Below are 17,729 nucleotides of genomic sequence, written 5' to 3' on the forward strand. Positions count from 1 at the left end.
AAGGGAAAAAAAAGTGCCTTAACAGCCCAAATTAACTCGCTAAATATTCTAACAGTCTTTTAGAGATGAAGTGATGCGATTGTCTTTGCTTTTCCCTTGCTGCATTGCTAGGGCCATTGAAAATATGTTCAGCAGCAGAAGGAAAAGACGAACTTGTATCTTATGGAGTAGCATAATTGGAAGTCTAGTCACTGTGTTTCTTGTGGTTGGCATCAGGGATATTCTTCTGGCTTCAAGTGTCATATGTTCCACTGAAGAGGTCCTAAACAAACACATAGTTACATTAGTAAGTTTTATGTTCGTATATTTACATTGGTAAATTTGGAATTAAATACTTGTTTAATATAGAAGTCTGGAGGGTAAAATTATAGAACTTGGAACTGTAAAGTTTTACTTAGTGACAGGGAATAATTCAGAAGTAAATGGGGTGTATGTATGATAGCGCTCACCTGTATGTGTAATTATGTCTAACTTAAAATACTGTAGTGTAAGGGTGGGGGTTTTGCAGGGCGGCGTTAGCTCCCCTCCCCAATCAGGTAAGTAGGTAAGGACATGGCTTGTAGGTTAGGTTAGGTTAGGGGGGAAAGTTTACGTTAGTTGATGTCCATTTTTAATTAATGCGTGAGGAACTTGCCGCTGATATTCAAAGGCTCCTAGAAAATATATGTTTTCCAGTAGTAAATAGCATGATGTAACCGAATTTGACCTTCATTTCAATTGCAAACAAACAGAACAAAAAGTTCAGCTAACTTTATCACACAGAGTTAGTCGAACTGGCTGTTAGCTAAATTCGGTGAAATCACATTATTTATTACAGGAAATAATATATTTTCTGTTCAAGATATTTTGCCCTATGTATACTTTATATTGGTGTTTGTTCCGCCGTAGGCACGCTTCACTCGCAGAAAAATAAAAACATCTAGCTCCGTATGTAGTGGCAAGCGGTAATGTTGAGCTGCGCACGCTTACATTAGCAATGTTTTACCCTTAATCTAATGGTTTTTGTTCCGCCGTAGGCTTACTTTGACAAATTAAAAATATACCGTTAGTATACGATATATATAATTTGTGCATTTTTCCATGTTTTTTATTATACATTCAAGAACAATGTATAGAGGAGGAAAGCTTTGTTTTACCATTATATACCATTTCCCCAGTATGTTTTCCCCACCCAAAAACCCCGAGTTCCCACTGGGGGTCCCCATTATTAGCGGATATAGATATATATATATATATATATTATATCTACAGTATATATATATAATTATATAATATATTAGCATTAGATATTTATTTGCGATAAAAATAAGTGACATTTTGGATGGAATGGGTGTCTTTTTTTTATAAGGAAAAGTTGTTTTTACCAGGAACAGTTTCCCTGTCCAAAAAATACGGTAATACTCATGGAACTACATTTTCAATAGAAAAAACTTTTCCTCATAGTAAATATTGTGTTTTCAACGAATATGACCTTTATTTTCACCACAAATAAACCTCTCTCCCGTTATCCCCCCTTTCCTGACGGACAGAGGTGGGAATCTGGGACTTTGGTTGGACAAAAATATAAAGAAACGTTATTAACTCTCAAGATTCGTGGAAGCCACATAACCTAACAAACCCGCTTTAACCTAACCTAGTAGTTTCCATGCCACAAACCTAACCGTAGGACAAATCCGCTGGACCCCACTTCCCAGGTCACAAACCTAGCTGGGGGTCAAGCTCCTGGAACCCCCCCCCCCCCCCCTATCACAAATCTGCTCAGGTCACAGACCTAGCCAGTGGGCAAGCCCTCAGCAACCCTCTTCCCAGGTCACAGACATGAATGTAAACAAACAGTGGAGTAGGATGCCAGTATTTTGGGTAATATTTTTTGGATTTATTATGCGTCCCAGAGAATAATGTATATAGATGAAAAGGTTAGTTTTTACCATTATTTATCGATTCACCAATAAATTTTCCTCACCTAAAACCCCCGGTTCCCACTGGGTAGCCCCTATAACCTTAAGACTTATTAGGGGATATCTTATTAACTATGTATTTGCGACGAAGATAAAGGTCATTTTCAAAGGAAGAGGGAGCTTTTATATATAAAACTGCATTAATTTATTAGTAAAGCTTTTCCATGTTTTTCTATGATAATACCCTCTGGAGGAGGACAATCTCTCCGTATTTCATATTCTGTTTAAGGTAACACAACTTACCTTAACTTAACCTAACCAAGCAATGGCATCCTTACTTAGTAGGAGGTTTGTCCCCAAACTCACCAGACTTGCCAGTCATAACATACACAAATGAAAGGAAACTGTCTATGGAAAAAAGTGCTGACTAGTTGAAAGTATCAGCCAGCCTGAACATGTGCTCATTTTAGATTTTCAGTGCTATATATTGCACATGTATATTTAGTACAATAATTGATAAAGTAAAAATATGATAATGGATATTTTTAAGCATTTTACTGTATCTTATTGCTGTATTGTATGTACCCAAGCCTACAAAAATGCTACAGAAGTCTGTCTAACAATTTGATAGCCTAGTGATTGATATAATGCATCCTGTTTGTCATTTGAAAAAATTTCACTGCTTGGCAAAATTATATTCACTAGTGTTTAAACAATTTTGTTTTGAAACTGTCGAAAAGCCAATTAACCACTTATCAAGGAGGAACTAGTTTTTTCCATAAGTAATACAAATCTTTGACCTTTAATAGACCATTTAAACTTTTCATGATGTAATAGTAGTAGTAGTAGCTGGTGGGTGACGGGTAGAGTAACCTATTCTTTGACTTTGGCTGCCAGAGAGCATAGATATACATCATGGCTGGCACACCTCATCTGGTTGATTTAATATTTTGCTCTTTCTTTCAGATTAGTAACAGTAAATGGTCTTGTAGTTGTGTTCAAGGGATATGCTGTGTTTCCTGATAGCTGTAATTGTGTTACAGTTTTTTTGCTACCTGCTGCTATCTAACATACTTGTTCCCATCGGGTGGCATATCTGTTGCTACTCCATCCCTCGTATGTGTGGCCATACTATGACAACGTGAACCCAAAAAAGTTAGGTTTCCTAGAATAATGCTTGTGCTCCATTGGAAGATGCATTTCTCTGCTGCTAAGTCTAAGGGGAGTGGCACTGCCTTTCTTTATTCTTTCATTTTCTGCTGATCCTGGAAGGCACTAAGAAAGTATTACCTAATTGTGCTGTTGTGGTGTCTTTCCTGCAAGAGTGTTGTTTTTGGCTTTCACAACTCCGGAGACGATGAACTTCTTCAAGTTCTCCCTTTTCCCCTCATTTTTGCTGAACCTTCGCTGCAACTACTGTAAGTAGCAGACATCATCATCAAAGTTCTGGAAATTGATCAATTAGAGTTAGGCTACATTCTCGTAACTCCTACCATTTCTCTCCACATGGGAGAGACAGTGCTGTACTGTACCAGGAACCTCCCTTCTTGAGTGAATGGCAAAACTTGTCTCATCCATCCATATACCAAGGCACTTCCCCCAATTTTGTCTCATAGTGGGAAGAAACATCAGGGAACACAAAACTAGGGAGTTAGCTGGGTACTCAGTGGAGAGGTTTTCATAACTTTTACCTGTGCTCCGTCTCTTGCCAGGAGGAGTGAGAGCCAAGGGTTGTTCCATAGTGGTGAGAAATATCTGTTCTCATAACTCTCATAGTAACTGAGTGTATACATTATCAGTCAGGATGAAAGGTACTGCCCTCCCTCCCCATTCCTGAATGATCTCTCTCTCCTTCATTTAGAAGAAAGAGAAGTGGTACTTGGTGAAGAGATATAAATACGCACTGCAACTACTGCTTCTCCCTTTGCTTGTTGTAGACTTCCAGAGACAACATCCGAATCTTTGGAGCCTTTGCCGAGAAAGAAGTCACCGAGCACAGGACGACCGATCAATCTGACCTTTCAAAATTTGTTTGGTTCCTCTGCATGGTTTTGTAGAAGAAGCAATGCTGTACCAAATTCCCACCCCCTGGGAGGCGTTTTCAGTACGAGAAATAGGACCTGACGCTCCTTCTACCAGTGATCGGTGTCTTACAAAACCAAGCATGATCACTGCTGGTTAGAACATGAGGATCTACCCTCGTCCCATTCCTTTCTTGAGACTTTTCGGCAACAACATTTCCCAAGAAATCTCACGGGCTGCTACTGCTTCCTTGACCTAGATCTTCCCGAATTTGGTGACTGGTCCATGATAGAGTTTTCCCAGACATCAAGATTTTATACTATAAGGTCACATATGGGTTCGAACAGGTGATTTCTCATTTTGATTTCAGCACTCATACAAACACTGGTATGCTATATTGTGCTTGTGGGGTATTCAGCAAAAAATCCTCTCCAACCAAGGACAGGTGGAAAATTCCCCACGTTTGTATTACTGACGAGTGTCCTAGAGAAGGATGGATTATTCCTGCTCATGACGTCGGGGGTATAAGTACATCCTTGCCGTTTAAGCTCAACTACTTTGTGGTGCAAGTACTGCAAGTGGGTATTTGGAAGGATCAGACAGCCTTCACAGCCCACTACCTACAAGACTTGACCCATAGGAACATGGAGACATTTTCCATTGATCTTATGGTGGCTGGACAACAGGTGGTTTAGTGTACCTCAGGCTCCTTGATGTACAAGTAGCAGATGGTTGAGGGCATTGGTTACCTGGGATTAGTCTGGGATGAATGTAGAAGAATGACTGGCTCTTTCTTTCCTTCAATTTCCCCCTTCACTGGTGGTTCTCAGCACCATGGGTCTTCTGCATGCTGGCCTCGCCTATCTGCAGGTACTGTACTGTAATAACCATTTCCCTTGTGTAACCTAATATAGATTTAATATTGTGTATGTCCTGATACTCCCATGAGGTGAGTATTGCGATACATCCATGGTCAATTCCAACATTCCAATTTTTAGCTCGGAATATCTTACCTAGACAATAACAGTACTAGTTATCAAAGGCACACAGGTTGCTCAGGCCTCTACCCGTGCAATGCCCGAATTTAGCAAGGTATTATGGTTTTTCTCAGTTACAGGCCAAACCTGTACGAGAAAACCCCCTGGTCAATGACCAAGCCAGTAGTCGGACTTCCACCCTCCTAATGGGCGAGTCATCCTATAGTAGTAGGTTGGTCAGGACACCAGCCATCCGTTGAGATACTACCACTAGATTTTTTGACTGGCCAGGCAGTACTACATTGGATCCTTCTTTATGGTTACATTTCACTTTTCCTTTGCTTACACATGCGCCGAATAGCATGGCCTGTTCTTTATAGATTCTCCTCTGTCCTCATACACCTGACTACACTGAGATTACTAAACAATTCCTCTTCACCCAAGGGGTTAACTACTGCACTGTAATTGATCAGTGGCTGCTTTCCTCTTGGTAAGGGTAGAAGAGACTCTTTAGCTATGGTAAGCAGCTCTTCTAGGAGAAAGACACTCCAAAATCAAACCATTGTTCTTTAGTCTTGAGTAGTGTCATATCTTCTGTACCATGGTCTTCCACTGTCTCTTGGGTTAGAGTTCTCTTGCTTGAGGATACACTGAGGCACACTATTTTGTCTAATTTCTCTTCCTCTTTTTTTGTTGTTAAAGTTTTTATAGCGTATTTAGGAAATATTTATTGTTAATGTTGTTACTGTTCTTAAAATATTTTATTTTTCCTCGTTTCCTTTCCTCACTAGGCTATTTTCCTTGTTGGGGCCCCTGAGCTTATAGCATCCTGCTTTTCTAACTAGGGTTGTAGCTTAGCAAGTAATAATAATAATAATAGGGTTAGTATGTGTGTTGGAATGGCTAGTCTTCCAGCTTCTCCAAAAGATAATCCTATAAATAGCTCCACGTTTGTATACATTAGGAAAAATACAAATTACTTTCAAATTTGTCATTTGTTCTGTAACTGGAATAAAAACCACGCTATTTATTAGGGGTTATACTTTCGGCGGAGCTGAAATGACGAGCCATTAAAATTTAGCAATGGTTAACTACCCACACCGCTAGTTAGCGGGGGTAGGGGGTTGGGTAGCTTGCTACCATTCCCGTTCACACACCTTTGATTTAGTCACTTTACTTTTGGCTCGGATGGAGAGCGGTTGTTTCCCCACTTCCTCCTCGCCTATTCTGGACTGCCATTAATTTTTGTCTTTTAACTTACTTTTTTAAATATTTAACTTAGCCGGTGAATATATAGCTGCAACTCTGTTGCTCGACAGACAAACTCTACGGAAAAAACTCGCCAGCGATCGCTACACAGGTTGCGGGTGTGCCCAACAGCGCCATCTGTCGACCAGATACCCAGCTCTTATGTAAACAAAGACTCAATTTTCTCTCTGTCGACGTGTCGACAAGACGTACTTTACTCGCTGTTGCTAAACTGGAGTTTTTCACATCATATTGGTGAAGTACTATATTCTGGTTTTGAGCTTTCGCAATGCAGGTGTTTTATCTTCATCTTAAATCTTGAACTCGTTTTGGATAGATTTAATTATGGTGACAAAGAGAGTATGGACTTTCTTTCACGTTTAAATGGCCGACCCTTCCCTTAGACGGAAGTGTGTTTAGGCTTTTAGTAATTATCTTATCACGTTATAAATTATTTATAGATTTTCCTCTATATATTTTATATCTCTCCGCCTTTATTAGGCCTCTTCGATTAACTTTCCATTTATTATAATCATATAAAAATAAATTTTTCAATATTAAACTTACCCGATAATCATGTAGCTGTCAACTCCGTTGCCCGACAGAATTCTACGGAAGGGATACGCCAGCGATCACTATACTAGAAGGGGGTGTACTCACCAGCGCCACCTGTGGCCAGGTACTGCAGTACTTCTTGTTGACACCACCTCAATTTTTCCTCTGTCGTGCTTCCGGCAAGACGTTCTTGGATACGCTTATAATTTTGGAGTATTGTTCACGGTTTTTGGTGAAGTATTTCTCTAAGATTTCAGCTTTCGCTATACTGGAAACTTTTCTATTAGCTTAGATAGCTTTTATTTGGTTTTGATTAATGGTTAACGATCTTTTGCTTGATTTGGAATCCCCCTTGACTAGCTCTTTGATTCAAGATGTCCAACCTTTCACAAGCCCCTCCCCATAGACGATGTAGGTCTTGTAATAGGCGTATTCCGAAGGCCTCGGTTAATCCTCACACCGCTTGTTCCGACTGTAGGGAAAGACCCTGTCAGTTGGAAGATCGATGTGAGGAATGCGCCGAACTTTCGGAACTTGAGTTTGTTTGATTCCTTAAATATTCAACTAAGTTAGAGAGAGAGAGAGTTAGGAGGAGTTCTGCTCGCTCTTCGCTTTTTTCCTCACCTCATGATCCTCAACCTTTTCCTCCCCCCTGTAGTGGCTACCCCCGAACCTACTTTTTGTGCTCAGCCTGATATGTCCGATGTTTTGCGTGCCATTCAGGCTTTAGGTGACAAAGTGGAATCGGTAGTGAGTGACCATAAGTTTCTCTTGGCGGACGTCAAAGAACTTAAGGTCAAAAGTGCAGTGGGAGGTGGTAGTGCCAGTGCTGTGCCAAGTGCTAGTGTCAGTGCGGTGCCGAGTGCTAGTGTCAGTGTCAGTGTTGTGCGTGAGGGTACTTCTGTGCGTGCCAGTCGTCCTCCCAGTCCGGGACCTCTTGCAAGCTCCCAAGCCCAGGGGAGAAGCAATGTCGAAGGGCAAAAGGGTTCGGCAGGCCTTGATCGGCGCACAGAAGTATCCTCGGTGGTTGCGGGCGTGTCTTACAGAGACCGTCACTCCCACCCGCAGACGATTGAGCCCTTATTTTCCTCGTCTGCAGGAGAAATTTCGGGGAGAAAACGCTGGACTCAGGTCTCAAGACCTCTTAAACGTAAAGTCCAGACCTCAAGAGTTCAACAACCCGGATGCAGTCATTGGATTAGCTCTGACTCTCCGCAGTCATCAGGTGACTGTACACCTCCTAAGAGAGGTAAGGCGATACCTCAACAGACCTCATCTTCTGTTAAGGCTTTGCCTCAGCAGACCTTAGCGTCTGTTGATCCCAAGATGACTTTGCTGCAGTCCATGCAGTCGCAGCTTGCGGTCTTAATGCGTGAGTTTCAGGCTAAGAAGGTTACACCTCCTCCTGCGAGCGCTCCGCCTCACCGCAGTCCAGTCTGCCAGGCGTACGATGTTGAGGTTCCTCAGGCTACCTTACCGCGGTCGGAGTTGCCAGTTACCAGCGTTGTGCAGCAACCTCCACCTTCCTTAAGACAACCTCAACAATGGGAACAGGAGTCTTATGCCTTACTTCCTCCTCTTCCTCTTGCGGTTAGACCATCGAGGCAACAACCTCTTGAGGTACGACAACCTCTTCCATCCATGAGGCAACCACCTCAGCTCTCGCTGCAGCCACCTCAACTTTCCTCAAGGCGAGAGCCTCAACTCTTAAGGCTAGCACCTCAAGAACCTCAACTCGTGAGACAGGAACTGCGTTCTGCGCAACCGCTACCTCAACTCTCGCAGCTCACACCTCAAGAACCTCAACTCGTGAGACAGGAACCTGCTACTGCGCATCCACAACCCTTGCAGCAAGCGCAACTCTTGAGACAGGAAGCTCATGCTAGGAGTCAGCCACCTCAACGCATGCATCTACCTTCCTCTACTCTACTTGACCAGTCTTTGCAGCCTGAACCTCAGGTTTTAATTCAGTCGCCTCTCTCCACACTTGCTCCTCAGACCGCCGCAGAACCTCCTTCTTCCCAACCTCTTGACTTTGTCGTTACCAGCCCTCATCCTCTTCAACAGAGACTTGAGGATGAAACCGCAAGTGTTTATGCACCCGCTTGTCAAGATTCTGCTGTTCAGCACACCGCTGTTACTGTACCTCTCGCTTCGCAACACTCTGGTGATGAGGTTTCTGAGGAGGAAGCTGCGCACTTAGATGATCCCTCTTCGGACGTGGAGGAACCCAAGTCTTCTCCTCACTCCATTGACTTTCGCAAGGTCCTGGCTCTTTTCAGAGAGGTATACCCGGACCATTTTGTTTCTGCTACCCCCCGCTCTCCTCCATCTGAGTTTTCGCTGGGCATGCAACCTGTTAAGTCGGCCTATACTAAGCTCGTCTTTGCTAGATCCTCTAAGAGAGCTTTAAGAATGTTAGGGGATTGGTTGCAGTCCAAACAGCAACTAGGGAAGACTTCCTTTATGTTCCCACCTACTAAGCTGACTTCTAAGGCGGGCGTATGGTATGCCACAGGAGAGGAACCAGGCTTGGGAGTCCCTGCCTCTGCCCAGGCTGACTTCTCAAGTTTGGTCGACTCTCCTCGTAGATCAGCGATGAGGCGCTCTAAGGTCTGCTGGACCTTTTCCGACTTAGACCACTTCCTAAAGGGTATATTTCGTGCCTTTGAGATTTTCAATTTTCTCGACTGGTGCCTGGGGGCCCTGAGCAAGAAGACCACCCCTGCGGACAAGGACTCAGCCATGCTTATAATGTCCTGCATGGATAAAGCAATTCGGGATGGGTCCGGCGAGCTTGCATCAATGTTTGTTTCAGGAGTACTTAAGAAAAGGGAGCAACTTTGCACTTTTCTTTCTACTGGCATCACACCTTGTCAAAGGTCTCAACTCCTTTTTGCTCCGCTTTCTAAGTTCTTGTTCCCCGAAGAGCTTATCAAGGATTTGTCTGCGGCCCTTATTCAGAAGGACACTCATGACCTTGTGGCCTCTTCAGCTCGTAAGGCTAAGGTTGCTCCCTCAGTTCCCAGAACTTACCGCACCCCAGTGGCCGATACTCCTGCTACAAGGTTTATTCCGCCCTTTCGTGGCAGAGCCCCCAGCCGAGGAAGTACCCGTCCAGACTCTTCCAGGAGCAGGTCTAGGAAAGGTCCCAAGACTTCAAAAGGCAAACACTGACTCTCCTCCTCTCCAGACAGCAGTAGGAGCCAGACTCAAGACCTTCTGGCAAGCTTGGGAAAGAAGAGGTGCAGACGCCCAGTCTGTCAAGTGGCTGAGGGAGGGTTACAGGATACAATTCTGCCGCAAACCCCCTCTGACCACTTCTCCCATCAACCTCTCTCCCAACTACAAGGAAAAGGACAAGAGGCTAGCGTTACACCAGGAGGTGTCGCTCCTGTTACAGAAGAAGGCAGTGGTTATAGTCCGGGACCATCAATCCCCGGGCTTCTACAACCGTCTCTTTCTGGTGGCCAAGAAGACAGGAGGTTGGAGACCGGTGCTGGACGTCAGCGCGCTCAATGCTTATGTCACCAAGCAGACGTTCACTATGGAGACGACGAAGTCGGTCCTAGCAGCGGTCAGGCAGGAGGACTGGATGGTCTCGTTGGATCTGAAAGACGCTTACTTTCACGTTCCTATTCATCCAGACTCCCAACCTTTCCTGAGATTCGTTTTTGGAAAGGTTGTGTACCAATTCCAAGCCCTGTGTTTTGGCCTAAGCACAGCTCCTATGGTGTTTACGCATCTGATGAGGAATATTGCAAAATTCCTCCACTTATCGGACATCAGAGCCTCCCTTTATTTAGACGACTGGCTGTTAAGAGCCTCCACGAGTCGTCGCTGTCTGGAGAGTCTCAACTGGACTTTGGACTTGATCAAGGAACTGGGTCTATTAGTCAACTTAGAAAAGTCCCAGCTCATTCCCTCCCAATCCATCGTTTACCTGGGAATGGAGATTCGGAGTCAGGCTTTTCGGGCTTTTCCATCGGCCCCAAGGATAAGCCAAGCCCTAGAATGCATCCTGAGCATGCTGAAGAGGAACAGTTGCTCGGTGAGACAGTGGATGAGTCTAACAGGGACCCTGTCATCGTTAGCCCTGTTTGTCGAGTTAGGGAGACTCCGCCTCCGCCCTCTCCAATTCCATCTAGCAGCTCATTGGGACAAGGATTTGACGCTAGAAGCAGTCTCTATTCCTGTCACCAAAGAGATGAAAACCACTCTCTTGTGGTGGAAGACCAACATCCTTCTCAAGGAGGGTCTATCGTTAGCGATTCAGACCCCCAATCTTCATCTCTTCTCGGACGCATCAGACTCGGGCTGGGGCGCGACCTTGAACGGACAGGAATGCTCGGGAACATGGAACAGGAAACGCTCCACATCAACTGCAAGGAGCTGCTGGCAGTTCATCTGGCCTTAATGAACTTCAAGTCCCTCCTGCTAGGCAAGGTGGTGGAGGTGAACTCCGACAACACCACAGCCTTGGCTTACATCTCCAAGCAGGGAGGGACCCATTCGAGGAAGCTGTACGAGATAGCAAGGGACCTCCTCATTTGGTCAAGAAGTCTAAATCTCACTCTAGTAACGAGGTTCATTCAGGGCAACATGAACGTCTCAGCAGATCGCCTAAGCAGAAAAGATCAAGTCATCCCCACGGAATGGACCCTTCACAAGAGCGTGTGCAACAGACTTTGGACCTTGTGGGGTCAGCCTACGATAGATCTGTTCGCCACCTCCATGACCAAGAGGCTTCCTTTGTACTGTTCCCCAGTTCCAGACCCAGCAGCAGTTCACGTGGATGCTTTTCTGCTGAATTGGTCCCATCTCGACCTTTATGCATTCCCGCCGTTCAAGATCATCAACAGAGTCATTCAGAAGTTCGTCTCGCACGAAGGGACACGGCTGACGCTGGTTGCTCCCCTTTGGCCTGCAAGAGAATGGTTCACAGAGGTACTACAATGGCTGGTCGACGTTCCCAGGACTCTCCCTCTAAGAGTGGACCTTCTACGTCAACCTCACGTAGACAAGGTACACCCAAACCTCCACGCTCTTCGTCTGACTGCCTTCAGACTGTCGAAAGATTCGCTAGAGCTAGAGGCTTTTCGAAGGAGGCAGCCAGAGCGATTGCCAGAGCAAGGAGGGTATCCACTCGTAGAGTCTACCAATCCAAGTGGGAAGTCTTCCGAAGCTGGTGCAGAGCCAATGCAGTGTCCTCCACCAATACCTCTGTAACCCAGGTAGCTGACTTCCTATTACATCTAAGGAATGAGAGATCCCTTTCGGCTCCTACGATTAAAGGGTACAGAAGTATGTTGGCTTCAGTTCTCCGCCACAGAGGTTTGGACCTTTCTTCCAACAAGGACCTTCAAGACATCCTTAAATCTTTCGAGACTTCTAAAGAACGTCGTTTATCCACTCCAGGCTGGAATCTAGACGTAGTCTTAAGGTTCCTTATGTCTCCTAGGTTCGAGCCTCTCCAGTCAGCTTCCTTCAAAGACCTTACTCTCAAGACTCTTTTCCTCGTCTGCCTTGCGACAGCTAAAAGAGTTAGTGAGGTTCACGCCTTCAGCAAGAACATTGGGTTCACATCCGAGTCTGCAACATGTTCTTTACAGCTCGGATTTTTAGCTAAGAATGAACTTCCTTCACGTCCTTGGCTTAGATCGTTTGAAATTCCTAGCCTTTCCAACATGGTGGGTAACGAGCTAGAAAGAGTTCTTTGTCCTGTCAGAGCTCTAAAATATTATCTTAATAGGTCAAAACCTATACGAGGACAGTCAGAAGCCTTATGGTGTGCAATCAAGAAACCTTCGATGCCTATGTCCAAAAACGCAGTTTCGTATTATATAAGGCTTCTGATTAGAGAAGCCCATTCTCACATGAAGGATGAAGACCTTGCTTTGCTGAAGGTAAGGACCCACGAAGTGAGAGCCGTAGCCACTTCGATGGCCTTTAAACAGAACCGTTCTTTGCAGAGCATTATGGATGCAACTTATTGGAGGAGCAAGTCAGTGTTTGCATCATTTTATCTTAAAGATGTCCAGTCTCTTTACGAGAACTGCTACACCCTGGGACCATTCATAGCAGCGAGTGCAGTAGTAGGTGAGGGCTCAGCCACTACATTCCCTTAATCCCATAACCTTTTTTAACCTTTCTCTTGAATGCTTTTATTGTTGTTTTTTGGGTTGTTACGGTAGGCTAAGAAGCCTTCCGCATCCTTTTTTGATTTGGCGGGTGGTCAATTCATTCTTGAGAAGCGCCTGGGTTAGAGGTTGTGTAGAGGTCCTTTAGTATGGGTTGCAGCCCTGTATACTTCAGCACCTTAGAGTTGTTCAGCCTCCTAAGAGGAACGCTGCGCTCAGTAAGGAAGACGAACTTATTAAAGGCAGAGTAATGGTTCAAGTCGACTTCCTTACCAGGTACTTATTATTTCATTGTTATTTGAATAACTGATTATATGAAATACGGGATACTTAGCTATCTTATAGTCATGTACACTGGTTTTCACCCACCTCCCTGGGTGTGAATCAGCTACATGATTATTGGGTAAGTTTAATATTGAAAAATGTTATTTTTATTAGTAAAATAAATTTTTGAATATACTTACCCGATAATCATGATTTAATTGACCCACCCTTCCTCCCCATAGAGAACCAGTGGACCGAGGAAAAATTGAGGTGGTGTCAACAAGAAGTACTGCAGTACCTGGCCACAGGTGGCGCTGGTGAGTACACCCCCTTCTAGTATAGTGATCGCTGGCGTATCCCTTCCGTAGAATTCTGTCGGGCAACGGAGTTGACAGCTACATGATTATCGGGTAAGTATATTCAAAAATTTATTTTACTAATGAAAATAACATTTTAATGTTTTGTTTATATGCGACCTTTCCTGAGAGTAGGCGGTCCTAACTTGGAAACCGAAGTTAATCAACGTTGAGCCCTTTATATCGTAATTAGCTTTTAAAGAGCTAAGGATTTAAAACTTTTTAAAGATAATATTTTATGAAAGAATATCTTTGATAGTCTTCGTACTGTTTTCAAAGATGAACTAACGTTTAGTTTATTTATGCTACGCAGCTGTTGACGTTCAGGACGTTCAACATGCGCTCTATCGTTACAATAGAGAGAGAGTGTATCACGGTTTCACTTTGCAGTAAGAGTAAATCGATTCTGACGTTTTATTCATTCTTTCTAAGCTTAAATGTTTTAAATTCTATTTTAAAGGAACTTTTTATTTGAAAAACCTTTCAGTTTTTTCCTTTAGTCAAATAACATGTTTTTTTGACGAAATGTAATTGGGCTCTTCTCTTAGGTGCGAAATCAAGAGAGAAAGAGAGAGAGAGATAGAGACGGAGGGAGAGAGAGGAGAGAAAACGTTCCGTTCAAGCGGGTATCGTTGTTCTCGAGTTACTCTCGTCCCTAGTCTCTGTACGGGGAGGAAGGATAAAACGTTTTTAGTTTATTCTCGTCCCCAGGCTATGTGCGGTGAGAGATTGAAAACGTAGTTTATATGAACTAGTGTTAAGTCTCTTTCCCAGCCACTGAATTTTTTATCTTAAAATATGTTTTCTGTTTTTTGCTGGTATTAATGAGCTTGCATTATACGACTGATTTCGCAATTACTACCTTTTAATGAAGGGTAGAACTGCGTGTTTCAGGTAGAAATCAGTAAAAGTTTCGATTTCAGTGAAATAAGTGCAAAACAGAAAATCGAAGTGATAAAGTGATATTGCGCAAAGTGTTACAGTGTTGCGTCCGAGGGTTCGTCTGTTCGTGCCTGTCGTTCACCTAGTCCGGGACCTCTTGCAAGCTCCCAAGCCCAGGGGAGAAGTAATGTCGAACGACTTATGGGTTCGAGAGGCCTTGATCAACGAACAGACGTTTTCCCTCTATGGTACGGGTGTATCTTACCAAGATCTCCCCTACCATAAGACGAGAGAGACGTTTTTTCTCCTCGTCATCCGAAGGCTTTTCGCATAAGAAACCTGTCACAAGGTTTCGAAGCCCTTAAGCGAAAGTCAGTCCTTTCAGGACAGGTCCAGCGTCCTGGTTACAGCCATTAGGACAGCTCTGACCCTATGCAGTCATCGGATAACTGCTCGCCGCCTAACAAAAGCGTAACACAGACTCCGAGAGTCTTTTTTGTTGGCAAAGTGTTGCGGTCACAGACGTTACCCTCGTCTCTTACCACAACCATTTCCGTTGATCCTTAATGGGTTGTATGGCAAGACATGCAGAATATGCTTGCCTCCCTTATGGAAGACTATTCTGCCGATTAGTCCGTTGAGTCTAGCCGTTTATCTCATCGATATCCTGGCTTTCAGCCAACCTAACGTTCCTTTGTGCTTCCTGTTGACGTTGGCGTAGCTAAGTCACGTCAGTCAGGTTGTTTAGAACCACACTCGATGCGGTCTCGTGTGGATTTTCAGCCGCTTTTGGACGTTAGGTCACTTGCTGATGCTCCTGTTGACGTTCAAGACGTTCGCTAACAATCGGAGTTGACTTGTTTTGACGCTGTGCGTCAACCTCCGCAGTCTAGAGTTGTTTTGACTGCTCAGTCTAGGCAGTCAAAGCAGTCTCGAGTGGACGCTGTGCGTCCTCACGCACCTGTTGTGGTTGACAGTTCAGTTGTTGACAGTTCACAGACTGTCAAGCAGTTACATGACGTTGCGTTCTGGTCCGCTACTAATGCACCAGTGAGTGTGGACTCTGCTTGTAAAGCATTGCCACCACGGTAGGTCTTTCCCTTGCTTGAGACTCAGCTTTTATCGGACAAGGTTCCTGTAGATGAGGAAGTTGCTGTTCCCCCTCCTACTGATATTCCCTTGAGGACTCTGTCAGATGGAGAGGAGCCTTAAGCTGCTTAGCCCTCTATGGACTTTAATTAAATCATGATGATTTTTTTTTAAGGATCTTTGTCCGGATCTTTTTGTAACTGCTGCTCCTCGTTCGCCTAAACGTCAGAGCTTACACTAGGCCTAGCTACTTCGAAGCCGTTGTTTTTAAGCTAGTGCTCTCTCGCTCTCCTAGAGAGCTTTACGTTGGCTAGGCGACTGGTTTATCACCAGGAGGAGTTTGGGGGATACAGCCTTTGCTTTCCCTTCTTTTAGAGCGAGAGTCTGATATGACACGAGAGAAGTTCTCGGCTTGGGAGTTCATGCCTCTGCCCAGATAGACTTCTCAAATCTCGTAGACTCTCCCTGGCGCCTGGCCAGGAGACGCTCCAAGTTTTTTTACAGGTCAACTTCACAGCTGTTTTCGAGCCTTTGAAGTTTTGCTGTACAATTGTCATGCATAAACAAGGCTTTCAGGGATGGAAAGCGGTACCGCCTCAGTCGCTAACCCCGTCTGTTGCCGCACCTGCTCCCGTAGACCCTAAATGGGCTTTGCTGCAAGACATGCAGTCCAAGCTTGCGTCCTTGATAGAGGACTTTAATGCGGAGAAGGTTGCTGCCGAACCTTCTGGCCAACAACCTTCCAACCGGTCGGTTGTGCGCCCTGTTGACGCTGAGGTAACCTTCTCGCGTCTGCCAGTTGAGGTGGTTCCTCCACCAATGCGACCCAGTGTGGGTTGCCAGCCGCACGTTGACGTTAAGCGACGCTCGGAGGTGGTTGTTGACATTCAGGACGTTCAACAACCAGCAGAGGTGACTTGTTTTGACGCAGTGCGTCAACCTCAGCAACCCGGTATGATGTTGACTGCACAACCCAGACGGTCTAGACAGTCTCGGGTGGACGCTGTGCTTCCTCGCGCATCCATGGTTGTTGACAGTTCACAGACTGTGCAGCAGTTCCATGATGTTGCGTCCGGCTCCGTCACGCATGCACCAGTGCGACCGGACTCAGCGAGCCAGACGTTGCCCACTCCGTTGCCGTTTCCTCATCAGTTTTCGGATGAGGAACCCTCTGATGAGGACGTTGCTGAACAACAAGACGATCAGCCCCCAGAATAGATCAAGCCCTGCTATCCATCCAGAAGATGCTGAAGAAGGAACGCTGCTCAGTCAGGCTGTGGATGAGTCTGGTAGGGACGCTGTCATCCGTGGAACAATTTGTGTCACTAGAAAGACTACACCTCCGTCCTCTTCAATACCATCTAGCTTTTCACTGGAAAAAGGACAAGACGCTAGAAGCGGTCTCGATCCCGGTTTCCGAAAAGATAAAGTCTTGTCTGACTTGGTGGAAGGACAATATCAACCTAAGAGAGGGTCTTCCCCTGGCTGTTCAGACTCCCAACCACGTTCTCTTCTCGGACGCATCGGACGTGGGCTGGGGCGCGACACTAGACGGTCGGGAATGCTCAGGACTGTGGAACTCGAGTCAGAGGAGCATGCATTTCAACTGCAAGGAGCTGTTGGCAGTACATCTGGCCTTGAAAAGCTTCAAGTCTATCCTTCGAGGCAAAGTGGTGGAAGTTAACTCGGACAACACCACAGCCTTGGCGTACATCTCCAAACAGGGAGGTACCCACTCACTGACGTTGTACGAGATCGCAAGGGACCTGCTCATCTGGTCAAAAGGTCAAGACATCTCCCTAGTAACGAGGTTTATCCAAGGCGACTTGAACGTCATAGCAGATTGTCTCAGTCGGAAAGGGCAAGTAATTCCAACCGAATGGACCCTCCACAAGGATGTGTGCAAGAGACTTTGGGCCACTTGGGGTAAACCATCCATAGATCTCTTTGCAACCTCGCTGACCAAGAGGCTTCCAATCTATTGCTCTCCAGTCCCGGACCCAGCAGCAATACATATAGATGCTTTCCTCCTAGATTGGTCACATCTGGATCTCTACGCATTCCCACCGTTCAAGATTGTCAACAAGGTACTGCAGAAGTTCGCCTCTCACGAAGGGACAAGGTTGACGTTAGTTGCTTCCCTCTGGCCCGCGAGAGAATGGTTCACCGAGATACTTCGATGGTTAGTAGACGTTCCCAGAAGTCTTCCTCTAAGGGTAGACCTTCTACGTCAGCCACACGTAAAGAAGGTACTCCAAAGCCTCCACGCTCTTCGTCTGACTGCCTTCAGACTATCGA

At 45.1% G+C, this 17,729-nt stretch overlaps 1 protein-coding gene across 2 annotated transcripts in view; it reads left to right on the top strand.

The window, feature by feature from the left end:
- aln (allnighter) overlaps positions 1-17,729 on the top strand; it is a 48,099-nt gene continuing 30,370 nt past the window's right edge. For both annotated transcript variants that reach the window (XM_068371128.1, XM_068371129.1), the window contains exon 1: positions 1-286. In XM_068371128.1, the coding sequence (XP_068227229.1) occupies positions 74-286 (213 nt within the window). In that variant the 5' untranslated portion in view covers positions 1-73. The remainder of the gene's footprint in view (positions 287-17,729) is intronic.

Source organism: Palaemon carinicauda, chromosome 3 (genome assembly GCF_036898095.1).
Source record: "Palaemon carinicauda isolate YSFRI2023 chromosome 3, ASM3689809v2, whole genome shotgun sequence".
NCBI classification, from domain to species: Eukaryota; Metazoa; Arthropoda; class Malacostraca; order Decapoda; family Palaemonidae; genus Palaemon; species Palaemon carinicauda.